This window comes from Labrus mixtus, chromosome 14 (assembly GCF_963584025.1).
Source record: "Labrus mixtus chromosome 14, fLabMix1.1, whole genome shotgun sequence".
NCBI lineage: Eukaryota > Metazoa > Chordata > Actinopteri > Labriformes > Labridae > Labrus > Labrus mixtus.
In genome coordinates this window covers 21,898,054-21,926,041 of record NC_083625.1, presented here as the reverse complement: position 1 = coordinate 21,926,041, position 27,988 = coordinate 21,898,054, and the positions used below count along the sequence as shown (strand labels likewise).

Sequence of the window (27,988 nt, the reverse complement as noted above, 5' to 3'; positions counted from 1 at the left end):
CTATTTCTAATAAGACGAGACGAGCTGGTGAATGTGTCCTTCAGGGAGATTAGACTAGAACACCGGAGGAGCGTAGAGCAGATAAATGAATCCCTCAGTACTTCTAAGGGACACGGCCTAAACCCTCTGGGAGATGTTCTGGGGTGGATTCTTTTCTGTTAATTTGTTGAAAGCGAGACCTAAAGACTCTGTAGTCGGTCAGTGATTCAGAGTGATAACTTTTCATTTAAGACTCTCTTCAAAGTTACTTAAATAGGCTAAATCGTATACAAGTGTTATATTTCCTGGTCCTATCATTTAAGTATTTTACTATTAATGTTATAAATGTTCTGTTTTTAACTCTTTAGATCTCTTTGAATTGTTTTGTGTTGGTTGGTGCTCTATAAATGAACTTTCCTTCCGTCTGTGGTTGGAAGCCCTAAGATGCACACCTCTAAATGTCGAGCTTTCTGCGAGTCCGTGAAGGCAGCGCAGGCGGATCTCCGTGTGTGTGTGTTTCTCAGCAGCAGTTCGGAGTTCTGGGCGGAGAACTGAAGAACAAACCTTTTTCACATCCTCACGTTAACTTGCTGTGGCTCAGTTTATCTGGGATCGATTAGACCTGATCAGATGTGATCACATCGATGGATTAGAGGATCAGGAGGTGAGTGTTTTCTCTGCTGAAGCTTCGCGCTGAAACTTGTCTCTCTCAGGATGTTGGTGTGAAACTGAGCAGCTGTGTGATCTCTGACCTCCGCTCCAACTGAGGGAAACTTTATTCACCAGAAAAATAATCTGAACTCCTGAAACCAGACGAACTTTGCTCACTTAAGAAGGATTAACGAAGCTGAGAAGGAGATCAGGCTGCATGTTTCCCTTCCTGCTGATGGGATGTGACTTTATTCACTTCAAAAACAAACTTTAGTTTCCGGCTCAGTGGAAACAGCAGAAGACAGTGAACGCATCTCTCCCTGACAAACTCGTTTTAATTAAGTATTTGTTTGATTCATAGGATCTCGTGACTCTGATCATAAGAGACTTCAAGCTGATCCAGACAAACATGTTTTAAGAGTCTACGAGCAAACAGTCCTGAAGAGTCTTTAAATAATACACACACACAAAGTTAGTACATGTAAATTAATTTTACCTGATAGTTTTACGAGTAAAAAACAAATTGGACGTATTAACCTTTATTATCTTAAAAAGAGTAACGAAAACCCCAGACCAGCTGTCAACATCTGTAAACATCTGTAAACATCTGTGTGTGGGTATTAAGTCGTGTTCTCGATCAATTCGGGTCCAGACCTCCACCTTTAAATCCAAACTATTTCATTTACAATTATTGTGTTAGAAACGTGTGACTGCCCTCTACAGGTTGAAACCCACTACTGCAACTGAATTTTTCTATTGGCTGATCTGGAGGCAGTTGACCTATGCGCTGCCAGCTTTCAAAAACAAACCCGATAAAAAGCAAACTGTGTGTGAGGTGGTCGAGTGGATCGAGAGAAATGTTTTTAACCGAAATCTAAGCAGCTAGCCGTGAAATATGGCGACTGTTAACACTGTCAACACGGGTCTATTTGTTTAAACATGTAAAAGGCGTAACATTTCAAACCTCCAGGGGGCAGCGTCTACCAATCAGAGACGTGTCCTCAGCACTCGCTGCCTTAGCTAATGATTCAAACTGATCTGGACCGCTGTGGTCGTGGTCGTGGTCTACAGGAAACTCTGGAGGAGAGAAGGCCTCGACTTCAAACATCATTTCTGTCGCTAAAGTGTCATCGCTTCTTCTCGAGTCGTCACTAATGGCTAAATAACCAAGCTAAATGTTGAGGCTGATGGTAACGGCCCAAAGAAGTGAGTGGGCGTGTCTTATCCCCTCCTCCCCCAAGTCCTGTCCATGTTCACACGTTGACGTGCTGAACCCGTTTCTTTCAATTACAGAGTAGACGCACTTTAGCCGACACGCTGGCGTTTAGTTTCCCCTTTAAAAATAATGCACATCAGCAACCATACATTTTTTACAATTAAATATACTTAAAGGGATTAAACATGCAGTATGTAAATCCCGCCACCAGGGGGCGCTCAGTCAAAACCATATCAGAAGATGTCGTCGAGGCTTGCGGGGAATCATGGGAGTGATTCTCTTTGCTCCCCTCGAAGAGACGAGTCAGATTAGTTCCTCACCCTCCTTTGTTGTTGACAAAGCTGATCCAGGAAGTCCAGCCCCTTCTAGGTTTTGATTGGTCGGTGAGGGAGAAGGGACATTGACGACCACAGAGGTGTGAACGGTGAACTTTTTTTAACTGAGAGAGCTAACATTATCACAAGTTATAAAATCATAACACGTCTTTCTCCCTCTCTCTCTGCAGACATGGAGTGTGTGTGGCTGCTGTGTGTCTGCGTGCTGAGCATATGTGTCGGGGATCACGCTTCACTGGACAGAAGTGACCACGCCCACCTGGACGACCATCACCATCATCTGGTCTCCAACGACGACGCAGCCTCAGGTAAAGGACACACACAACGTTCCCACAGCCTCTCTATGTTACCGTCACCACGGAGACAGAAAGTGGTTAGGGATCCCAAGCTGACATCATACAGCGCTAAGGAACGGTAACAAACAAGGACAAGTTCTAATGGGACGACAGAGCGGCCATGACACACACAGCATGTTTACTGTTGCTGTGGAAACACCGTACTGTTACGTCAAAGGCCGCTGCATAATGAAGCGTGAGCTGCTACTGAAAGCTGCCGTACTGTTGCTGTTTGTGCTGCTGTGATGAAAACATCATTAGCTCGTTCGTAAACATATTCTCTTCATCAGGTCGGTTTCACCCGGTCGCCTTGACTACGGTCAACTCGGAGTTTGTTTTTTTTGTTATTGTTTCGATTGAGAGCCCCCTGGTGGTGGAGTGTACACACTGCGCCTTTAATTGAAGGTGTTTAACTCGTTAATTCTGACAGCCCTGATTTAAAGGCAGGTTGTGTAACTTATCAGTAGAGCAGAGGGGCTTGATTAAAACGAAGGGGGTCTTCACTGAGTGCTCATCCTCTCATTAGGGAACAAATAAGTTCACAGTGAAGCTGCAAGGCTGTGTGACCATAAATATGTTGTTTCTCTGTGAAAAGAGGAAGACGAGGGCAATCTGTGGTTGTTGTGTAAACATGTAACAGTGTGTGATGTAATTTAACTCCACTCAGAGAGAAACACCTGACCTCAACCGCCTGTGTTCTGTTAACCCCTAACCCTAACCCCCAACTCGTTTATCTACAGTGTGTGTGTCTGTGTGTGTGTGTGTGTTGGTGTGTGTGTACATGTGTTAGTAGGTAGAATTGATAGCGTAGCAGCTAACCGTTAGCCGCTGACCACAGCTTCCTGGAGAGTTCATGCTGGGATGTCACAGGAAGTGAGTTGGCAGAAACAGACTTGTGTTTCAACCCTCTGCTCTGAGCCAATAGGAAGAGAGAAGGGTATTCAAATGAGAGTGACATCACTTCCCAAGTTTTGTGTAAAATCTACTGTGAGTGAAATCAAAAAAAAAAAAAGACACAAGCTGTACTCACGCATGCAAGCTGAATTTTTTTAGACTTCAGGACTTCTGTCTCTGAAACCTTCTCCTGAGTTGTTTGTTCACTCATGTCCCATCGTGGTGAGCAGAAGAGAGTAAGAAGCAGATTCGTTATGAGCACGAAGATCGCAGTGAACGCCCTCCAGAGCGTCATATGAACGTCATCATCGCTCGCAGGAAAGGAGACAATGTCTAAAAGATGAAAATAAATAAATGATTTAAAAGCATGAAATCAGCCTCCCAGTATCTTTGTCCCTCCATACAACACCTCCAGGAAATTACAACAATCACATCATGGCAGCTGTGGCTCAGTGGTAGAGTCAGTCGTCTTTCAACCAGAAGGTCGGGGGTTCGATCCCCAGCTCCTGAAGCCACATGTGTGATGTGTCCTCGGGCAAGACACTTAACCCCGAGTTGCTTTTGCTGCTTCATCTGCGGTGTGCGAATGTTTATGAATGGATGAGTTAATACTGATGAACTCTTTACTCAGCAGCCTCTACCATCAGTGTGTGAATGTGTCGGTGTGGCATGTGGTGTAAAAGAGCTTTGAGTTGTCAGAAGACTAGAAAAGAACGATACAAGCTCAAGTTCATTTCCCACTTGAAGCAGCAAAGAGAAAGAAACACACAGATATCCTTCGACTTGTTCCGCTTAGTAATGGCTGCTGGGACGTAGACAACCGGCTGCGTCCTGAACGTAAAAGTTCACATACCGGTGTGTTACTGGAGGATTCCTCTAGAGGGAGCACCAAATAAATCAGACACGATCCTGGATTTGCATGTTGTGATGTAAACAAACATGGCATAGTTGTGGACTTGATCTGGGGTGCGTTCGAATTGTCATTTTAGCTTAGGAAGGTTCCTAACTGAGTGAAATGACCCGGAAGCATTTAAGTGGCGGCCATGATAAGAGCCGTTCGAATTCTCTAAAAGTTAAGGAAAGGTGGGTCAATGCTTCCTTTATAACCTCCTTTAGCATAGGATACACTGGACCATCCTTTACCAAAGGAGATGAGATATGCCGCCCCACAATTCCTTGCGGCCGCAACATTTAAAGCGAGTCGAGCATCCGACCGTTCACGAACATTAACGATGATCGTAAAGTGACACAGATCATGTAAGAGATAAAAAGATAAAAGACATTTTCATCCAGATTAAGTTTTATTCAACATGTTTAATTCACTGAAGAATGCTTTGTGCAGTTGTACATTTGTATAAAACATTATGTGTAGGCTATATCTTACAGAAATGTAACTATTAATTTCATATTTATGTTGATGTTGATTTCTGAGTGGACAGGAAGCTGATGGTTTCACTTTTCTTACTCGTAGCCTTGTAGTCTATATTGCTTTTATTTCAATCCCAACCTTGTGTTAATTAGGATTATTTCACCGGTAAGAAGGCACAGGGAAAAGTTTTTTAGATGATCTTTTAGTAGTCCATTTTCTGAACATTGTAGTTTCAACACGGCGGACTCACGTCATTAACCTCCGCCGGCCCGTTGCATTTAATTATGTGGCCTAGTGGAAAATGTGGTCGGATTGTCAGAGCAACGAGATCTCCTTTCCCTAAGTCCTTTATGAATTCTCCTAACATCTTTCCTTAACCTCATGACGTTTTCCCCGGGGTTAAGGTAAAATGGATAGTGAAAGGAGATAGGAGGGACAATTGGAACGCACCCCTGGGTCTGTTAACTTTTCTTCAAACTTTCCTCCATTCCACATCCCGTCTCATCACCTTCAGCTCTACACTGCTCCTAGTGGTTAGATGCATATTGCATCTCGCAGACTCGTAGCATTCATTTCTGAGGACGTGAACAACCAACGCTCCAAACCACCGCAGGAAACGCGGGCTGATGTCATGCGTTTGTGTACTCATAGTTAAAAGCACGTACACTCTTAACGGTAAATGTGCTTTGTTCTGTGCTCTCAGGTCAGCTCACCGACTGAAGATCTTTAGTTTTTTGGTACTTCTAAAGTATTTCCATCATTAAGATATCCAATTGTGTCATTTTAAAAACACACGGTTTCAGAAAGTGTCAAGGATGTGGATGAGCTCGGTCGGGCCTGATGTGACTTTGTCTCGTCCTTCCTCCCTTTTTAATTATATTATCTCAGTATTTTTATCCTCCCAGCTGCTGACAGTAATCCTCAGACCTCTCACTCACCTGCCACTCTCTCTCTCTCTCTCTCTCGCTCTCTCTCTCTCTCTTTCTTCTTCTGTGGTGTCTGTTCTGACGTGAAGCTTCATCCTCAGATACCTGTGTTAAATGTTTTAATCTGGAGTTGAGCGTCATGTTTCAGTGGCTCACAGGACGACGCAGCCCGAGTGACATGTTTTAAACCACAGACAACATGGAGACAGCTAAGCCCCCCCACCCAAAGCGCCCAACCCCCCATATTTAAAATAGTTTTTTCTCTGCACATCTAGAGCTTTTAAATCCCTCCGTATAATGTTGCCATGGATACAGTGAGTGAACTGTGACCTCCTGCAACTTTTTACATCTGTGTTTGTTTCCATGAAGTCAGACGGCTCGTCCTCGGGGCGCTCTCTTCAGACGTTTCTATAACTGACAGGTTGGTCTTCTGCTGAGTGTGTCGTTTGTGTCCCGGCTGAAAGCAAAGTTTATCTCTGTGGATGTCGAGCGTCCCCTGTCTTAACGTCAGAAAGGGTCTCACTAAACTCCATTCAGAAAACAAGCGTTTTAAAGTTGTCTTCGTCTTGTCCTGCAGAGAGACGTGACGAGTCATGAAATCAGAGTTTATATAAATCCTCATCATGATGTGGTCGTTTCAGCGTCCGCTCAGCTTCTCTTTAAACAAACTCAAACTGCAGATGTTTTTATTTGACCTGAGTTCAGACTTTGTCCATCTCTGACGGAGACTCCAAAAGATTTGAGTTTGAAAGTAGAAGAGGGAAACAACACACACTCCTCATCTTTAGGTTTACACAGAGAGCACACACACACACAAAGCACACGCACACGCACACACACACACACACACACACGCACACACACACAACACACACACACACACACACACACACACACATACTGAGCGATCATGCAGAGACTCTCTGGAGGCTCAAATGACCAAATGTAGGCATGAATCAAGTTCTCACTTCGTACAGTGTGTTTAAAGCTGCTGCGTTGCCATGACGACGGCCGGCATCAGCAGATTAGTGACCGGACGGATTCTAACTGCTAACTGCGGCTAACAGGAAGTGTGATGAAACATGAGAAACTTGGAACTTAAAAACACGTCAATTTTTTACCAATAACACAAAACTGCCTCTTTTTCCCCGTCATGCAGCGTCACTTAGGGGCCGTCTCTCTTACCCCACATGGTGGTAGGGCTAACAGTCAGAGAGGGAGGGGTTCACTTGAATGAAACATGTTTGAGTCTCTGAGTGGAACACAAACAAACTAAAGAATGTGTGAACACAGGGCTGAGAACAACAAACCCACAGGAAGTTTGACTTCACTTTTTAGAAAGGTATTTCTCACCGACATCTTTAGGAAGGATACGTTTAAAATCTGCTTTCTTAATATTACATATTACACCGTTACCCATCCATCCATTTTCTCCCACTTATCCGAGGTCGGGTCGCGATGGCAGCAGGTGAAGTAAGTAACACTGACTTCCCTCTCCTCACCAACGTCTTCCAGCTCCTCCTGGGGGACTACGAGGCGTTCCCAGACTGGATATATAATCCCTCAAGTGAACTCTGGGTCTACCTGGGGTCTCCTCCCAGTTGGGCGTGCCCTGAAGACCTCCAAAGGGGGGTGTCCAGGAGGATCCTAATCAGATGCCTGAACCAACTTAACTGACTCCTTTCGATGTGAAGGAGTAGCGGCTCTACTCTGAGCTCCTGAGCTCCTCCCCCTCTCTCTAAGTTGAGCCCAGACCTCCAGAGGAAACTTATTTCAACCGCTTGTATCCGCCATCTTATTATTTCCATCACTACCCAAAGCTCAGGCCCAACGCCTGGATTACTGCCGACAATAAACCAATCCGTCCGTCAATCTCACGGTCCATCCTACCCTCTCTGTGAACACGACCCCGAGATACTTAAACAATGATGCAAAGACTCCCATGGTTTTCTGTTGTCATGAAGAAAAAGACAACAATACTTCCTATCAACTTTTTGGTTGACGAGTGTCATCACTCTCCCATGGTTCTGATTGGACGAAAAAGACCCGTTTCAGCTGTCCCCAGTCTCCCCTACATTTAGCTTCCTCATGTCCGTTTCAGTTAAAAGTATTTTCATGATGTTGTGACTCAAAGCAAAAAGAAGCTCTTTTCCCCCCTCTGGTCTGGACTTCAGTGAAACTGAGCTGTGATGTGTCTCCGCTCTCCGACCCAAACAAAGATGGCAGCCGAAATGAATGGATGTTTACTCGTCCTGCGGCTGTTTTTGGCTCTTGGGGACGGAGAAGGACGTTTGTCACAGTGAGAGTCTGACAGAGAGAGAGAGAGAGAGACGCTCCGAGTTTGTACCTGCAGTACGAGTTCATGTGAACTCTCTGCAGACTGTTTCAGGTTTAATGCTTTAAAAAAAACTCCTCTCTGTCAGTAAGATGTGTAGTGAGTGAAATGATAAAGTGACCTTACTATATGATCATCTAACTTTAGATTCTGGTCCTGAATGCTCTGGATTTGTTTGGACCAGAGAAGGTAGACGGTTTTAAGGCACCCCCACACAGCCGTTTTGGACGCCCCTCAGTTTGTCAGATGAGAGCAGTTATCAGGTCAAACCAACAGGTGTTGTAGTGATGGAAGCGGTCAAGAGAAGTGGTTCAGATAGAAGTGATTGTACCCGACCTAAAAAGCCTCTGCATGTTTCTAATAAGCTCCACGAGCAGAAACGTGCTCAAACTAGGATCAATATTGGAGATGCTTTTGAAAAATGGAGAGAGGTTAGAACAAAGAAAGGTTTACAGACCGATGCAGAGCTGGATAAACACTGAAGCTTCAGTGTTCACCACATGGCAACCTGTGTGAGCATCGACTCTAGAGAGGAGAGGAGGGGGGGGGGGGGGGAGACAGCTCTCTACAATGTTTAGAATTAGGACTGCAGTACCCATTTTAAACTCTAGGGGTCAGAGTTACATACTGCTACTTTAAATAACTCTGTAGTATTAGTATTTGGTTCATTGGTGTGTTTGTGTGTTGTAGGTCTGTGTGCGGTTGACCTGCAGCTCTGTCAGGATGAAAACTCTCTGCTGAGTTTCGAGGCGATCTGCAGCATCCACAAACAGATGGACGACGACGCCGACGGGACGGTGGACATGACCGAGACGGACGAGGTGACACAGAAGCTCAGAATTATACTAAGTCTGTTTTGATTCTAGTCCCTATTTTAGGATAAAATTGAAAGATGTTGGGATGTAAAGGAGGAACATAAAGACTCGAGAAACGACACTCAGGTTATTAAAGTTCATATTAACCCCCCCCCCCCCCCCCCCCCCCCCCCCTCAGTTTCTCAGGGAGGACCTGAAGGATCACGACCCCAAAGCCAAACACAGCAGCTTCCATCGAGCAGACCTGCACATCAGCGTGGAGGACCTGTGGAGCGCCTGGAAGAGCTCAGAGGGTCAGACAGACGTCATCTTTATTTATTGTGTTTATCTAGAAGTTAACTCAGGAGAGAGAGAGAGAGAGAGACAGAGAGAGGGAGAGAGAGAGAGAGAGAGGGAGAGAGAGAGAGAGAGGAGACCCTCCTCAGAACAGATCAGTCAGCATGATGTTGATCTTTCTCTCTGCTCAGGAAGTGGAAACTTTGTGCCATACTTTGGATAATATCAGAGAGAGACAGAGGGAGAGACACAGCGTACAGAGAGAGAGAGAGAGAGAGAGAGAGAGAGAGAGAGCAGCTGTCTACATTGCAAAAATACCAAAACGTTGCCAACATGTTTGTACAATTTAAGCAGCGTTTTCACCAATCAGTCGGTTCAGTGTGGTACGGCAAACTCTGATCCTGTTTGTGTTTCCAGTCCACCGTAGCCTTACTTAGTAAGAGCAGTGTAAGCTGGATGGTGATAGCCGCGACAGCTACTTTACATGATGACATCATAGCAGCGCGACACAGTGTAGCCGCCAAAAACAAGAAGTAGAAGAAGAACGTGGTACAACTCAACTGGAGTGACTTCACAAGACGCTGAAAGGATTAGAGATATGTTAGCTTAGTCTGCTGCTCTCTGTTGAATGTGAGACTGGAGACCTGATCATCATTCAAATAACAGAGATCGTACTAAGACAACGTGGTATCCTAAAGGTCAAAGGGTCAGTGTCACAGCAGTTTGCAGACATCATGAGAGACGTGTTGAAAAGTGTTTGTTGCACACAGACGGACTCTTCACACTGTTTGTTTTTGTTTGTTTGAGACTCGAGTGAGACGATGACACAAGAGAGAAACAAACTGCAGGTCAATATAAACACATGCACAGACTGAAGGTGTGTGTGTGTGTGTGTGTGTGTGTGTGTGTGTGTGTGTGTGTGTGTGTGTGTGTGTGTGTGTGTGTGTGTGTGTGTGTGTGTGTGTGTGTGTGTGTGTGTGTGTGTGTGTGTGTGTGTGCGTGTGCGTGCGTGTGCGTGGGTTTAGTGTTTAACTGGACGGTGCAGCAGGTGGAGGACTGGCTGATCAACAGCGTGGAGCTCCCTCAGTACGCCGACAGCTTCAGGAGAGAACAGCTGGATGGGAGAGCGTTACCCAGGTAACACACACACACGTACACACACACACACGTACACACACACACACAGTGAGCAATCCCAGGATGACTCTGCAGAGGGCGCTAAATGGCTTGAAGCCGTTTCCCCAGACGGCTTCAAGCCTATACGTGATCCGGTGAAACCTCTTACATAGACTCTCTTCTCCAAGACCTGGAGAGCAGCCCTGCAGCCCTGCAGCGTTCTGCCGCCCCAGGAAGGCTTCCAGAGATCTGGCCAATCAGAAGACAGTGGGCTCGTGGGGAGGGGGGTCACAGACAGCAGCTGAAATGAGGGTTTTTACTGACGCCAGTATCAGATCAATAAGATCACGTAACGCTGCTCTAAAGGTTTTCACACGCTGACCACGAAAGGAGAACATGAGGAGGAGATGATGGGTTCCTGAAGGAGAAAATCCTCTTACTGGTCTACATAAGGAATTCTTAGATGTCAGATTTTAACGCATCATTTTTCAGCAGAATCTCTGAGCTGTCACTTCCTGTGGAGATTTAAATCTACAGCTCAAACTTTGTATTGATGATCTCTGTGTGTGTGTGTGCGTGTGTGTGTCTGTGTGCGTGTGTGTGTGTGTATGTTCCCTGCAGGCTGGCAGTGAAGAACACCACTCTGACTGTGTCCGTGCTGAAGATTTTAGACAGAAGTCACGCTCAGAAACTTCAGCTCAAAGCTCTCTACATCGTGCTGTTTGGACCTCCGCCAGGTCAGTGTGTGTGTGTGTATGTGTGTGTGTGTGTGTGACTGTGTGTGTGTGTGTGTGTGTGTGCGTGTGTGTGCGTGTGCGTGTGCGTGTGTGTGTGTGTGTGTTTGTGCTCTTTGTGTGTGTGTGTGTGTGTGTGACTGTGTGTGTGTGTGTGTGAGTGTGTGTGTGTGTGTGTCTGTGTGTGTGAGTGTGTGTGTGTCTCTGTGTGTGTGTGTGTCTCTGTGTGTGTGTGTGTCTCTGTGTGTGTGTGTGTCTCTGTGTGTGAGTGTGTGTGTGTGTGTGTGTGTGTGTGTGTCTCTGTGTGTGAGTGTGTGTGTGTGTGTGTGTCTCTGTGTGCGTGTGTGTGTGTGTGTGTGTGTGTGTGTGTGTGTGTTTGTATTACATGTTCATCTCAATCTGAACTACAGATGTTGAAGTTTAGAGACTTCATGTGGCTACACTTTGTTTTAGTCTGTCCGTGTTTTCTGTTTTGGTATTCAGGCCGACATAACCGGTGGAAGGATCTGGTTCTGGGCGTGTCCGTTCTGATGGCGCTGGGCGGCTGCTGGTTCGCCTACGCTCAGACCAGGAAGTCCAGAGACGACCTGGGGAAACTGATGAAGGACCTGGAGGGTCTGCAGAGGGCCGAGGAGAGCCTGATGGACCTGCAGGAGAAGTGAGTCCATCGCAGCATCTCCGACATGTACTGACACAAACTGACACTGACGTCGGCTACACTGACTGTTACCCTGCTCGTAGAATGGTAACGTAAACAGTGTTTTCAGCCGGCACACTGACCTCTTCAGTCACCCCATACAGAGTGTTCACCTCACTGGCCGGTTGGAGGCGACCTGCTCCCTGGTGGTGCCACAGTAGACTCACATCTTACTTTTGAGCTTCGAGCTCTTTCTTCAAACTCTGTTTAGCGAAGCTGAAGTGAACGGATATTTGGATTAAATCATCCTTGCGACAGAGGTTGATTTGATTTAGCGAGGGATAGACCAGTCAAAGGTAGACAGATCTCCGGGAATCTTTTAACGGGTTTCTCAGCTGTAAACGTCTGGATACGAGTATCAAGTAGTGTTTGTGTTCAAATCGAAGCGTGGTTGGCGAGAGGAATCACTCTGATTTCTTGTTCCACTAATAAAAGACCAAGGGCTGACAACGCCAGCGCCATTTTCAACTCTTTATCAGACATTATTCTCCATTAGAAGTTCCTATATCACTAGTGGTGAGCGACAGTGTGTAGAAATGGTCTTCTTGTATGAGCAGTTTATTTATCTGTGTTCTTCTCCTTCCTCTCCCGGTTTCCCCTTTTTGGAATGACGATTACAGACTACCGCCGCCTGCTGGCATGGAGAGTTATTTCCTCCCATGCATGCGCAGAGCGTACGTGGTGGTTGGCCGTCGGCTGTAGTCTTTGCGGTGTGTTCAAGTGCAACTTTTTGGCCAAGACATGAGGCGTGGTGAGGCGATGCCACAGTAGGCCTTCGTCACCACTAGTTCTTTGCCTCGGTGTGTCAGGGCCGTTAGAGGCTCAGGGATTAGCATGCTAAAGTTAGCTCCCTTAGTTTGTGGTACCTGGTAACTTGGTAGTTAGTGGCTGTAAATATGTGGTAACAGTGAGTAAGGGGTTCAAAAGAAGTGATGACTGATAATAAACTCTGACGTTAGCTCGATGCTAAATTTAAACTGACGGATAAACAGCTGTTAGGTCACCTCCACCTTCTCCATCTGATGAAACACTGACGTTTTATAATTAAAATTAACCTTCAAACTGCAGTGTCAACGAGGAAGTAACTCATCTACTGTGTGTGTGAGTGTGTGTGTGTACATCGTCTCTGCAGAAGCTTTTTGTCTGAAGTCCTTATATGGGCAAAGAACAGCCCGCAGCTCAGTCTACACACACTGACACACACACGCACACACATTATTACACGTGTGTGTGTGTCGTGTTGTAACTTGCTGTCTCATACCTCTCAGTTCTTCTGCTCACTCTGTTTCCTCCTCACAGCTTCAGCTGAATACAGTTAGTACAACTTGTGTGGTTACTGCACATGTGCAGAACTCCCAGAACCTCTACTATGACGTTACTGTTATTTTACTACGAGGGCGGTCAATTACAATAGTTAATCGTGATTAATCACATTTTAAATCCCATTATTTCAAATTTAAAAATAAAAATGGTTGTGCTTTTATTTTGAATGTTTGTCCTGTCTTTGTCAGCCGAGACTCCTTTACTTGCTGTGTGCTTTTATTTTGAAATAGAGTAAGGAGCTTCTGTAAAATGGAAGGTTAGGACATGAGCTGCAGTGTGTGTTTGTGTGTGTGTGTGTCAGTAGATGGACAGCGTTCAGTGTCAGTAGATTAGATCCAAACAGGTGCTGCTGTACTTAGGACAGGTCACATATACTGTTACACACACACACACACACACACACACACACACACACACACACACACACACACACACACACATTCCTTCATGGTCTGTCACAACAATTAACCCCCCCCCCCCCCCCCCCCCCCGCCACTCACACACACATTGCAGACTGAGTCACAGCGCCTCCTGCTGGCATTTTAAAACACTCCAGCTGACTTTAAACTTAGCGTCAACCTCTGGTGTAGAAAAATGAAGACAATGCGGAAGAAGAGATCTTTGGCGCCTTCCTTAGGGACCCCGGGTTGGGAACCATTAGAGGACTTAGAATATGTTTAATCAACAAGTTCTTCATTCTTTCTTTGTTTTAGTTAGAAGATGAAACTGTTCCATTCAGACACACCTACAGCCTGTCGCCTCTCATGCAGGTCATTGAAACAGATAACATGTTGTTGTCCCGTCAGGCTGCAGAAGGCTCAGGAGGAGCAGCTCTGCGTTCAGGTGGAGAAGGTGAAGGTGGAGGAGGAGCTGAGGGGCGAGATCAACTCGGCCAAACAGGAAGCTCAGCGTCTCCGAGAGCTCCGAGAGGGAACGGAGAATGAGAGGAGCCGACAGAAGTACGCCGAGGAGGAGCTGGATCAGGTAGACCACCGGCCGCCCGACCGACTGACCAACTGACAGGCCGACCAACTGCCCACCCACCCGACCATCTGACCAATCGACTGACCGAACACTACTTCCTCTACTTGGTGAACTGATTTCAGGGGTTAACTGGAAAGACTTTTTGTTGTATCAAGTCGTCTTAATATAAAATCAATTCATCAAACTGAGCTATCGTCTACATGCATATCTGCTAATTCTCCCATAACAAAGGAAACATGTCGCCGGTGTGTGTGTCTCGTGTGTGTCTCGTGTGTGTCTCGTGTGTGTTGTAGGTCCGTATGGCTCTGAAGAAGGCGGAGCGGGAGCTGGAGTCGCGGGCTCACTGGTCTCCCCCCGATGCTCTGCAGAAGTGGCTGCAGCTGACGCACGAGGTCGAGGTTCAATACTACAACATCAAGAAACAGAGCGCAGAGAGGCAGCTGCTGCAGGCCCGCGAGGGGGTGATGACACACACTCACACACACAAACACACACACACACACACACACACATAGAGCACGCACACACTGATGAAGATGATGCTGACGCTGTTGCTGTGGGTGTTTCAGGCGGAGAAGATCAAGAAGAAGCGGAGCTCTCTGTTCGGAACATTTCACGTGGCTCACAGCTCCTCGCTGGACGACGTGGACCACAAGATTCTCTCCGCCAAGTGAGTGACCTTTGACCCTGAACTGGAAGTACGTCTTTAAAATGGTGGACTCTACTTTTCTAAACTCTGTTTGCCCTCGACGTTGGTCAAGTAGCTGAAAGCTATGAATTTTGATGTGCACAAAAAGATACATTTTTAATAGCAGTAGCTGCTGCTGCTGAGGTTCTTTGTTTTGTATCCGCCACTGATCTTCTTATTTGCCCCCCCTCCCCCCTCCCACCCTCAGACAGGCCCTGGCAGAGGTGACGGCGGCCCTGCGGGAGAAGCTGCACCGCTGGCATCAGATTGAGTCTCTGACAGGTTTCTGCGTGGTCAGCAACCCGGGTCTGGGAGCGCTGGCTGCTGCACTGAACCTGGACCCGTCCTTCCTCGGTCTGCGACCTCCGACCCCTCAGCACCTCCTCCTCTCAGACGACCTTGACGACATGGACGAGGACATCCTGTCTCCTGGGACGCTGCAGTGTAAGTCATCGAGCAACAAATGTGGATTAATGCTGAAAAAAGTCCCAAACAAATTTTCACACACTCTCTGTTTTTTTCTGTATGACTTTTTTCTCCCGTGCAGATTGTAATGTGTTAGTCCGTCTACAGGGAATAATCGGGACAATTTTATGGGGTGGATTAATCCATGTTGGTTACATTTGATGTTTTAAAAATCAGTAGAGATTTTAGGAGATATTTAATATCTGATGTAAAACAATCTTTAAATGAATGTTCACTTTGGAATTGTCCTTTAAATCCCCTGACAGCGTCACTAAAATCTTCAGGTTTCTTACGGAGGCTCATGAGGGACACACTGTACAAGACATTAGCATTAAAAAGTAGTACACAGGTGTACCTGACCTGGTGTCCTCTCAGCTCACCTGTGTGTCCATCCTCACCTCTGATTGGTCCTCTTTTCTCGTCATCTCTTTCCTGATTGGCTCCCCGCAGACGCTGCGTGGCAGATGGACCGGCGAGTGAGCGACCTCTGGCCCCTGAGTGGCATCGCAGACACCCAGTCGTCATGGAAACACTCCGGTTTGCTCCTCCCCCATCCAGCCCCTCCCCCCTCCCCCTTTGATTGGTTCATACCTCTGTCTAATCATCGATAACTTATCAGTCATGTCATGTAAGAGAGTCCGATGACCCGGTCAGGAAGTCCACCGCCTTCAGAATTAAATACGTAGCAGAAACGTGCTCAAACTAGGATCAATATTGGAGATGCTTTTGAAAAATGGAGAGAGGTTAGAACACAGAAAGGTTTACAGACCGATACAGAGCTGGATAAACACTGAAGCTTCAGTGTGCACCACATGGTGACCTGTGTGAACATCAACTCTAGAGAGGAGGGGGGGGAGACAGCTCTCTACAATGTTTAGAATTTGGACTGCAGTACCCATTTTAAACACTAGGAGTCAGAGTTATATATTGCTCCTTTAACCGGACAAGTCCGTCTAATTGAAAATTACCTTGATTTTTTTTCTGATTGAAGGATATGGTATCCTGACCTATCACCTCTCAGACGCCTGAATTGAAAGATTTTAATTTTTTTTAAAAGGAGGTACGAATCAATCAGAACGCAGCGTTCACATCTGAGAAAAGTCAAAAAGCAGAAAAACATCAGTGTGACATTTTACTGAGGATTTGAACTTTATATTTGACACAGAGATTCGAGGTTAAGGTAATCTGAAAATAATCAATTAAAAAAAAAAACGCAACTCTGTATAATAATGTTAGCTTGTTAGCTTTACTTGCAGGCTCTCAGGCAGGTTAGCTGACTCTTGTCATTTAGCTAACGTATCTTTGTTAAACCACCAAGGGGGGTTAATTAGCATTACTTGTGCAAACTTACTAAACTGCACTTGTTATAGTACTTGTGTCCACAGCAATGCTAACACATTCGAAATAAAATATTTCAGGAAATTCTTTCTCAGATAGAGAGAGCTGAAGACTAAGATGTTCAATCAAAACAGATTCCCTGTTTTTTGTCTCACAAGCAGATGTTGGTATAATCTTCTCAACAGCAATGCTAAGATCTTTTAGCTGGAAGTTAGCATTCTAAAATGCATACAAAGCTGATGATATGAGGGCGTTTTAATTTATGCACAATTCACAATCTAACAACATGAAACAAAGGTAAAAAGACCTCCAAAAGAAAGCACTTTCACGATTGCACAAAACTCCTGAAAACGTCCTAAAACTTTATTCAATTTCTTGCTCACCAGAAACTCACCTGAGCACTAGAAAGTTTCCCATGCTAACGGTTCTGCGTGCAAATGTGAAAGTTACTCGTGATCATTAGAAAGTATTGCATGTGCACCAGAGAGTTTCTGCCATTCTGACTCATGGGATGAGCTTAATGTTCCTTTTCCATCTCTGAGAGCTGAAGATGTCTCAAAGAGTTTTACATGTGCAAGAAAAACTTTCTCATGAGCACGGCTGAGTTTGTTGTTTACCAGGAACATATTTTCATTTTAAAATGTTCACTTCATGTCTCTTTTGGGGCTCCGTATAACTCACCCAAAAACCACAAACGTATTCTAATCCTTCTATATCTAACAAGCGTTAGCCAGTCTGAACTTCAATAGAGAGAGTAGTTGTCATATTTCCCTCTGACCTCCTCGGTCAAACTGCGTCACACGTTAGTGAATATGACGGACAGCTGGTGTACATGTGAACGCCTCCTCACCTGCAAAGCTTCACCTTCCTCTTCCTCCACGACTATCAGCTGTTTGGATGTTTTCCAGAAGTGTCTCCTCCTCCTCACCTTTTCCCTCACTGAGCACCTGATTTATGGAGCACTAACGGCTTTCTCTCCTCTTTCACTAACATCCCCGTACAGGTCTGCAGCAGATATGAGTAAATGTTTATGTTGTCACAGCCGAATTTTCATTTCAAACATTACATTTCCTTTTGAAAACATGCTGCGTTATAGATTAGTTTTCTTTGCAGCCTAACTCTTCCTCTTTACTCTGCTGCAGCTCAGAGTCTGATGCCCCTGCGACAGAGGATAGGAGACCCCGCTGGGATGTTCGGCTCTCAGAGGTTGGTTGAAGGGCGGGATTTACCAAAACAGGAAGTGTGTGGCCTTATCTCATCGCCCCGCCCTCCCAGCGGTCAACCCCGGCAGAATCGCAGCCGCTCCATTGGCCAGCTGGAGTTCCTTCCTGTGCCCTCCCTCTCCTCCTCCCTGTCTCACCCCTCGATTGGTCCCTCTTCTCCTCTTCACCCCCCGGTTTTCTCGTACTGTCCTCCGCCTACCGACTCTTCTCCTTCCTCTTCCTACACTGAGGGCGCCAGCCATTTCTCTGCTCTGCTCCTCCGTTCTTCTTACTTCCATTCTATGGAGGCGACGTCCGGCCTCCCACCTGCAGGGGGCGCTGCAGCCAGCCCGAGGAAGCGCTGTCGCTCCGGCAGCTTTGGGTACCTTCCTCTGCATGGGCGTCTTGTAAAGATAATTTAGATGTGTTCGTTTAGATAGTTACTAACACGGCTAATGATGACTAACTCGCAGACACAGATTTGGTCTGAATTTGAGCGAACTGTTTACGCACTCTTTTAGATTCTTCGTTGTTTTACATTCGTGAAATATTTACGGTAAATCTACGTGAGGTCATGATTTACATGTTTGAGAAGTTTAACGAGTTGTAAGGATTTAAAGTTCATGAGTTCTTTGAGCAATTCAAAGTTTGACAGGTTTTTAGGATTTAGAGTTCACAAATATCACAGATTATACGTTTTTACAGTTTTTGTTTTGAGGGGAAATCAAATGTAGATTGTGAGTTTTAGGAAGTTTACGGATGTAAAGGGTTCCACGATGGACAGAAAGTTTACGAGTGGTTAGGATTGATAGTTTTTGGGCACATTCACGTAGGGCAATCCGTACCGTGCCAAAGCAAGTTTGACCCCCAAAGTCCAGTTCGTTTGACTAGTGTGAGTGCTCTGATCCGTGCTCAAGAACGGTACACTTCCTTGGCCCTGGCACGCTTTCAAGAGGTGTGTTTCAGTACGATATAGTTCATGCACAAGAACAAGAACAGGTACACAACGTGGACAGCCTTCATTCAGGAGAAACCCCGGAGTGTTCTGTCTGTATCTGATTAACATGACTCTCATTAAGACACCAAGTCAGTAAAGTAGCCTTCATCGCCACCAGTTCTTTGGCGTCTGCTTGGTGTGTCAGGGCCTTTATAGGCCAAACATGAGATTTTATTGTCCGTCTCAGTTTTTCTGAACAATCATCAGGGTCGAGTGCTGCTTGGTCTCCTAACTCTCCCTGCTCACTGTTTTCCTCCTTACTCTGTTTGGTCTGTCTTTAATGCTTCAAATCTGTTTTCTGATTCTATTAATCCTGACGTCTGCGTCACATCAAGTCAAGAGTAGTCGAGTCAGGTCAGGTGTAGTCAGGTCTGGTATAGTCAGGTCTAGTCTGGTCTGGCATAGTCAGGTCTGGTCAGGTCTGGTCTATTCAGGTCTAATCTGGTCTGGTCTGGTCTAGTCAGGTCTGGTCATTCTTTATCAGGCTGAGTTGAGCATCATTGAGTCGAGTCCATCAGAATCAGTTTGAGATATTCAGGTAGAGTTTACCCAAGTCCGGTCTCGTTTAGACATGTGGAGCTGAGTTGAGTCAATCTGTGACCTGATGATCCAAGTCCAGTTGAGTTAGCCGAGTCAGATCAAGATGAGTGAGGTCTGTTTGGTCGAGCTGAGAGAGGAAAGGTAGTCGCGTAGAGTCAAGTCAGTCTTAAGTCAGCTGGAGTTAGGCCAAGTTGGTCTGACACGAGAAAGGTCGAGGCTCGTCGGGTCAATCCAAATATGGTCAAATTGGATTGCCCAGACGGAAGAAGTCCAGTCTGGTCAGGTCGTGTTTAGTAGAACAAGCCAAGTCAGTTCACCAGGTTCAGTCGACCCAAGTCCGGTCAAGTTGAGCAGAGATCGATGAGATTTAGCTCACTCAGGATCAGTGAGGTTGAGATGAGCTTAATCAGGAGAAATCAAGTCAATCGAGTCAGATTAAGTGATTAGCATTTTCTATTCCTCTTTTTCTCACTCCCTTCCTCATTCTTCCTTTCAGGGACATCCTGAACCGCTCGGACTCTGACTCCGCCCTCCCTCTTTCTCACGAGGAATCAAGATGTCTCTACAGCTCCAAACCCTTCCTCCTTTCCTCCAGGCTGCACCCCCTGCAGGGTCAGGGCTCCGGGGGAGGAGGCCTGGAGAAGAGCTCCAGTCTGGGGGAGCTAAGGGGCGGCTCTGCGGCCGCGCTCGCCTCGTCCTGCTCCACCCGCTCCCTCTGTGTCACGTCCAACACCACCAACAGCCCGGCCATCTTCCCGTCATCCGCCTCATCCAGCTCGTCAGGCAGCGGGAGGGGGACGGGCCTCCCGCTCCCGACCAGGAGGAGTCCTGTGGAGGAGGACATGGGCGAGGAGAGCGAGTCGTCCAGCAGCCGAAGGAGGAACGCTTTTAATAAGATCTTTAAGAAGAAGCAGGGACGCCACTGAAATACAAACGGACCTGCTTTTATCTGCTACAGACTCACGTTTCGAATCACAAATCTTTATCATGGTGAACGAACCGTCACACACAGGGAACAACCGTTTTTTCCGCTCTTAATCCTTTTCTGTAAACTTTTCAAAGTCTGACTCAACTGGACAAAAAAAAAAAGACAAAGGACGCCTCTCAAAGATGGAAGGACATTTCTTCAGCGACAAAAAGCGAAGAAAAAAGAACGAAGGGAAGACCTCGGACCGTAAAACAGAAAATTCGATTTTTTTCTTCTGAAAAGAAAATATGTCAGCGTCAAGATTATCTTGTGTCTTGATGTAGATTAAGTAAGGAGCCCTCGAAGGCTCAGGTACGAAAACATCTGTACCCACAGTATACAAATCTGTGCACGGTTTCCTAACATTTGTAAACCGTGCCCACAGCTCTATAGATTATTCTGTGTGCATGAATTTGCATTGCACGTCCATATGTACTGATTGAGGATGGTAAACTGTGTGCACAACATTGGAAACATTGCGCACATATTGCAAACTGTGGGTACGGATTTGTAACCAGGTTTTTATTTTTCCTCACCTCAGCACGTGGGGCTCCGTAGAGAAGGGATGAGGATGTTTCTTGTCCAGTCTTCTTTCTGTCAGGGTGAATAATTCTCCAATAAGCAGATGTAGAGCATTATTGGTGGATAAAAAAGAGCACTTATGTTTATTCGATATATATATAAAAGTGGTGGATACAAACTTCAGACTGTCTCAGTTTCATTTTCAAAGCAGCACATTTTGTTCACGAAGCGATATACTGGTTAGCTAACTCCAGCCTGGTACGGTGAACCAAAGCGTCAACCTCTGGTGTTGAAACATGAAGGCGATGATGAAGTGTAAAATCGTGCAGTTCCTCAAGTGTCCACTAGAGGCTGGCTGCAGAGCACAGGAAGTCACATACACACCCATTCAAAAAAGCCTGTTTTTACAGCAGAGATTAACATGTTTACAGCCTGGTTCAAAAAACCAAATAGGTCCGATTAGCTCATGTCTTGATCGACACACACTGTACGGGGGGGTGAATGTTTTGATGACTCATCAGTTTTGATTTGATGAAGGATAAGAGTTTTTCACAATAAGACGTGTAGCTGACCTGCGGTGTAACGGTTTGTGAGGAGGCTTAAAACCCGCCTCAGCTCCAGCTCTCATCCTGTCGTTAGGTTGACTGAAAGTTAGACTGAGACAGCATTTCCAGCATGGAGACCGCCATCGATGGGACTCCAGCGCCCCCTGCAGGAACAGACGGGTGACGTCACTCAGGCTTCAAACATTCATATTTACAGTCTGTGGGTGCATCAGTAATTAACAGTAACTGTTTTGTCAATAAGTTGCCAATTGTTTGTTAGCTAAACAGGCTTTAAATAAAATGTTCTCACTAAAACAAAAGTCCCGCAATCTCTGTTATTTCATCATCAATAACATTTATTTATCAATTCAGACCATGTGCAGAGGTTTGAAATTAAAAACAGGATTTGTTTTACTTTGGAGTACCAAGGACTTCTATGTTTGTTCCTGTGGTATCAAATTAAGTCTGGATATTGTTTTGATATGAGTTTTGATCGTGAAAACGACTAAAGCCCAGATTATCTTTATGTACAACTGAACCTTAAACCAAACATTTCTCAGGTTGAAGTGCTGGCTTCTCTGACAACAATGCAGCAGCCAGTATGTCCTCCTTCTAACTTTAGATTCTGGTCCTGAATGATCTGGATTTGTTTGGACCAGAGAAGGTAGGCGGTTTTAAGGCACCCCCACACGGCTGTTTTGGACGCCCCTCGGTTTGCCAGATATGAGACCAGTTATCAGGTCAAACCAACAGGTGTTGCAGCGATGGAAGCGGGCAAGAGAAGTGGTTCAGATAGAAGTGATTGTACCCAACCTAAAAAGCCTCTGCATGTTTCTAATAAGCTCCACGAGCAGAAACGTGCTCAAACTAGGATCAATATTGGAGATGCTTTTGAAAAATGGAGAGAGGTTAGAATGCAGAAATGTTTACAGACCGATACAGAGTTGGATAAACACTGAAGCTTCAGTGTCCACAACATGGTGACCTGTGTGAGCATCAACTCTAGAGAGGGGGGGAGACAGCTCTCTACAATATTTAGAATTTAGACTGCAGTACCAATTTTAAACACTAGGGGTCAGAGTTACATACTGCTCCTGTAAGACTTGAACAAACTCCGACCACCGTTTTATTTTTTTTACAGATGACAACCTCGAAAATGTGTCTTCTCATTTTAAAAGACAAAAACGTTTTGATGTCTCAAAGTAAGGTTAAAGTTCAAGACTTCAGTGTTTTTATTATTTAGATTATATTTCTATCCTTTTATCAAGATTTGAATTGAACTTTTTGTCACTGTTTGATGCTCATCTGTAGAGGAAATGACACGCACACACACACGCCCTGATGTTCTGCGGGACGTGGAGTTCACTTACTCTGAACAAAATGTCTCAATGTGTTTATTTATAGCGAGCAGCTGTCAGTGAGAGCTGCTGTGTGAGGACTACATTACCCAGAAGTCCTTTCACATGATGCCCGTGCATGTTTTTATTTATTAAAAAATATTTTCTTTCAGATCATGATCATGTGTTTCTTTTCTTTTTCCATGAATGTATATTTTTTCATAAATATTTTGGCTTCTTTTCCTCAAGTTTTTGACGTTCATAGTTTTTATGCACAACTGAAGGTAACAAGCTCCGAAACAAAGAGCTTCTAATTCATTAATATCAGATTAACCCTTTAATTCAGATAGGCATGAAGAGGTGGCGTTTGATGGTGCATTCAATGACCTGTCATGTCAGCAGTGTCAGCTGCTCTGGAGATAATGTCATCATGAGGCAGATGTTTGACCACCAGGTGGCAGCAAAGAGCCTCTGAGGAACAGACACGAGAGCTTCATGTTTAAGGGTCAACTGTTGTCACGTTTGATTGTTTAACAATTCCACCTTAAATTCATCGTTTGACGTCTGCAGTGAGTTTAAGGAACAATTCCAGAAATGATCCTGGAGTTTTAATCAAATTAATTAGTCCAGGATTAACAGAATCTTTATCAAAGTAAATTTATAACCTTTACTAAACCATGTTTGTCCCATTGAGATTAAGAAACTCTTTTTTAAAGAAGACTTGACCGAGACCGTCGGCAGCACAAACACAAAGTTACAGACGGAGACACAAACAGAGACAGAGTACAATTTACAAAACACTAACATGCATTAAGAGAGACATATCATTGAGTCAAATCTGAGAGTCAGTCGTTCAAGCAGTCGAGCTAAAAACATCCACATCCTGTAGAATCTGCTTCCAGGTCTTTCATTGTAGATTTAAAAACCTTTAAGGACTCCAGCTTCTTGAGTTTTAAGTCACTCTGCAACAGATTTCAGGCTGAGGGCGAAGAAAACCCAAAGACCTTTTCTTAGTTTCTGTCCGAGCGTTTGGGACAGAGAGCATGAAGAGGTCCTGAGAATGCAAAGAATACTTTTCTGCATGATAAAAACACAGAGGTAGTGTGGGAACAGACAAAGAACTGCCATATATATACTGCCTGGCCCAAAAAAAAGATCACACTCTAATATTTAATTGGACCGCCTTTAGCTTTGGTTACGGCACGCATTCGCTGTGGCATTGTTTTGATAAGCTTCTGCAATGTCACAAGATTTATTTCCGTCCAGTGTTGCATTAATTTTTCACCAAGATCTTGTATTGATGATGGGAGAGTCTGTCCACTGCGCAAAGTCTTCTCCAGCACATCCCAAAGATTCTCAATGGGGTTAAGGTCTGGACTCTGTGGTGGCCAATCCATGTGTGAAAATGATGTCTCATGCTCCCTGAACCACTCTTTCATAATTTGAGCCCGATGAATCCTCGCATTGTCATCTTGGAATATGCCTGTGCCATCAGGGAAGAAAAAAATCCATTGATGGAATAACCTGGTCATTCAGTATATTCAGATAGTCAGCTGACCTCATTCTTTGGGCACATAATGTTGCTGAACCTAGACCTGACCAACTGCAGCAACCCCAGATCATAGCAGTGCCCCCACAGGCTTGTACAGTAGGCACTAGGCATGATGGGTGCATCACTTCATCTGCCTCTCTTCTTACCCTGATCACTCTGGGTAAATCTTCCTTCCAGTTTTTAATAATGTGTTGGACAGTTCTTAACCCAATTTCAGTAGTTTCTGCAATCTCCTTAGATGTTTTCTCTGCTTGATGCATGCCAATGATTTGACCCTTCTCAAACAGACTAACATCTTTTCCACAACCACATGATGGTTATGATATGTCTTTCAACATAGTAGTTTAAGAAATGAGAAGCTACTCATTGCATCAGTTGAGGTTAAATAACTTGTTGCCAGCTGAAAGATAATCGCCCATGCAGTAATTATCCAATGGGAGGCTCTTACCTATTTGCTTAGTTAAATCCAGGTGGCGACTTTTTTTTGGACAGACAGTGTATATAAAGGTGAACTGGAGTAAGAGCCTACAGGTCGCCTGAGCCCGCCATCCAACCCGAGAGTATGACTCACAATGAGTCAGAGCTTTACAGTTTGTAATGAACCTCGAGGACGAGTGGTAGGCTGTGCATGTTCAAAACATCACCAGAGTCTGAAACAGTTAAAACAGCTGCAGCAAGAAGACAATATTTTACATTCAAAGAAAAACACAACAACAGTTTCAGCCTCAGCAGTTTCACCAGAGACAGAACATGTGGTTTGAAATGAAGGGACAAATCACTGAATCTACCAGCAGGTTTTTGTAAGAGTTACAACCTCAGTCTCCTTTCCACCAGCAGGGAAAACCACAGGTGCATTTAGTGACCCGGTCTGCAACATAAGCTGGGTCTTATCTGCATTTAAAACAGGTGGACTGATATGCCGCCATCTTGGATCTCAACATGTTTTGCAACAAAGGACAAATCTTTTCCGAGTCTGAGTTATCAAGCACCGAGTCATGTTTCATGTCACAACCTACACAAACGTGTAAGAGTCCGGTCCAAAGACAAGTCCCAACTGAAACCTACGAGTCCCTGGACAATAGGACGAAAGCAAATTCCAATCTCAAGAACAAAAACTCCTGAGTTAGTTCCTAGTCAAGACAATAAATCAAAAGTTAAGACGCCTCTGGAATATAATACGTCAAGTGTCAAATCCCAAAAGAGAGAATAACAGATCCCAACATTATGACCAACAAATCCAGAGTCAAGGCCCAAGTCAAGACAATAGTTCAAAGGTCAAATTCCAACTCTTCACACCAAATCTGGTATGAAGCCCATCAAGTCACAGGTCAAATCCCAAGACAAGTCCGTAGTCATACCCAAAGAAAGATACTGTAGTCCTGCAGATCCCCAGACGAGATAAAAAATTCCAGAGACATGCCCAATTCAAGACCTTCAAAGCCCCAAATCAAGACATCAAATCTGTCTCGTTAGCAATATGTAACTCTGACTCCTAGTGTTTAAAATGGGTACTGCAGTCCAAATTCTAAACATTGTAGAGAGCTGTCTCCCCCCGCCCCCTCCTCTCTAGAGTTGATGCTCACACAGGTCACCATGTGGTGCACACTGAAGCTTCAGTGTTTATCCAGCTCTGCATGGGTCTGTAAACCTTTCTGTGTTCTAACCTCTCTCCATTTTTCAAAAGCATCTCCAATATTGATCCTAGTTTGAGCACGTTTCTGCTCGTGGAGCTTATTAGAAACATGCAGAGACTTTTTAGGTCGGGTACAATCACTTCTATCTGAACCACTTCTCTTGCCCGCTTCCATCGCTGCAACACCTGTTGGTTTGACCTGATAACTGGTCTCATATCTGGCAAACCGAGGGGCATCTAAAACAGCCTTAAAACCGCCTACCTTCTCTGGTCCAAACAAATCCAGAGCATTCAGGACCAGAATCTAAACTTAGAAGGAGGACATACTGGCTGCTGCATTGTTGTCAGAGAAGACAGCACTTCAACATAGCATGTTTCCTTAATGATCATATAGTAAGGTCACTTTATCATTTCACTCACTACACATCTTACTGATTGCTCCTTTAAATTCTTGTCTTTCTGTTTTCTTGTGTAACTGACAGAAGCTGTTGTTGTGTAACGTCTCTCTGAACACACAAACTTTCTCCTTATAAGGTTTCTTTCTTCATAAAGCAGCTTTTCTTCCTGTCTTCTTCATTCCTCCTCCCACGTCCTGCTCCGACCACAAGCCCGCCCTGATTGGTCAGAAGATAAAATACACCTGAAAAGAAGAGGTGGGTTTTATCCTACAAACAGCGTTTTGTTTGTCAGATTATCTGTAAGAATCTTTAAAAACAGTTTTGCATCCCAGAGAGGAAACAGCAGCGTGTACCTCAGAGCTGATGAACACTTTCTGGCTCTGCTTGTGTAATCAGTAGAAAGTCGGTGAAAACTCAGAAGTGAAGAAACACAAAAGCAGAAATGAAAGACAAGTTTTTCTCCAGTCAAGTGGCTCAACTTCCCTTCAGAGAGCAGAAAGCATCCTGCAGAGCAGCAACAGGCTGCAGCTCCTTGTCATCGCATTCACCACAACATCTGAAACACACATCGTACTGTAGACGAGTGAGGACTGATGTCCACGTGGTTTCTAACGAGCGCTGGTATCCAAAAAGAACAAAATCTTTAAAATAAACGATAAACCTTCAGTCATACTTTGATTTCAAAACTTCCCAAGGCGATATATAAATGTAAGTGACCTGAATATTTCCTGTTGTGTTCTCACATTAGCTCCGAGTTCACAGGAACATTTTTAGGATACTGGCAGGAAAACTATTGGGTAAAGACGGAGTGTAAAGTTTGATTAATTCTGTTCACACCTGCAACTCATCATGAAAACTTCAGAATGTTTTGTGCAAAGTGTGAAAACAGCAAAACTCTGAAAGTGCCATCAGTGGACTGGGAGTCTTAGTGGACTTAATAACGAATCTCTGAATTCATCTATCCATCCATTATCTATACTATTATGATCGGGATCGCTGGAGCTGATCCCAGCTGTCATTGGATGAGAGGCCGGCTTACACCCTGGACTGGTCGCCAGCCAATCACAGGGCTGACATATAGAGACAGACAACCAGCCACACAGGGAGGCTCCGGTCAGACGGGGATTCTAACCAGGAACCTCCTCGCTGTGAGGCAACAGTGCTAACCACTGCACCACCGTGCAGCCTCTCTAAATTCATACAGTAAAAACAAATATTAAAGAGTGAATGGGTGCTCTGCAGACGCAATTTAATCATATCAGTGCATGCGTGTTGGATCAGTAGTTGTGTTATTGTTACTTTGGGGTCAAATGCCCAAGCCTCCTTTATTTTCTGCCATCCTTATTTTTGTGCAGTTCGCGGTGTGGGTTCACAACATCTGACATTACTGGTGTAACAGTTAAGTTCAATGGACCCGCTCATGACGTTAACATCACAAAGAAAGAAAGAAAGGTTGAATATTTAGGTGTAAAACTAAATTGTATTATCACAATTTGTGTTGTGTTTTTGCAAACCATCATACAATAACCTCATTCAGCTGGGCCCCAGAAAGCCCTCCCCTCCATGAGCGGTCTTGCTTGTGATCAGTAAAGTTTTGTTGAATTGAGCCATCTGATTGGTTTCTGTGTCAGAGTCGAAATTAATCCGATTTTTATGAATCAACATGAAGCTGCAGAACGAGCAACTGAGGAACGATAGACATGTGACAGAACATGAGCTGCTGTCTGTGTGTGTGTGTGTGTGTGTGTGTGTGTGTGTGTGTGTGTGTGTGTGTGTGTGTGTGTGTGTGTGTGTGCGCGTGTGAGTGTGAGTGTGTGTG

General features: G+C 44.9%; 1 protein-coding gene across 3 annotated transcripts; it reads left to right on the top strand.

Moving 5' to 3' along the window:
• The first annotated feature begins 466 nt into the window (after positions 1-466).
• LOC132988436 (stromal interaction molecule 1-like) lies at positions 467-20,887 on the top strand. Of its 3 annotated transcripts, none has more exons than XM_061055844.1 (14): positions 467-643; positions 2,352-2,489; positions 8,731-8,861; positions 9,034-9,148; positions 10,157-10,268; positions 10,869-10,984; positions 11,465-11,639; positions 13,808-13,985; positions 14,279-14,446; positions 14,555-14,655; positions 14,882-15,117; positions 15,589-15,675; positions 17,619-17,682; positions 19,712-20,887. In XM_061055844.1, exons 2-14 carry the CDS (start codon positions 2,354-2,356, stop codon positions 20,139-20,141), a joined length of 2,049 nt encoding a protein of 682 aa, XP_060911827.1. In that variant the 5' UTR covers positions 467-643; positions 2,352-2,353; the 3' UTR covers positions 20,142-20,887. The 3 variants fall into 3 exon arrangements, with proteins under 3 accessions (XP_060911827.1, XP_060911825.1, XP_060911828.1); XM_061055842.1 differs by having other exon boundaries at positions 467-649; XM_061055845.1 differs by lacking the exon at positions 15,589-15,675 and having other exon boundaries at positions 467-649.
• The last annotated feature ends 7,101 nt before the right edge of the window (positions 20,888-27,988 follow it).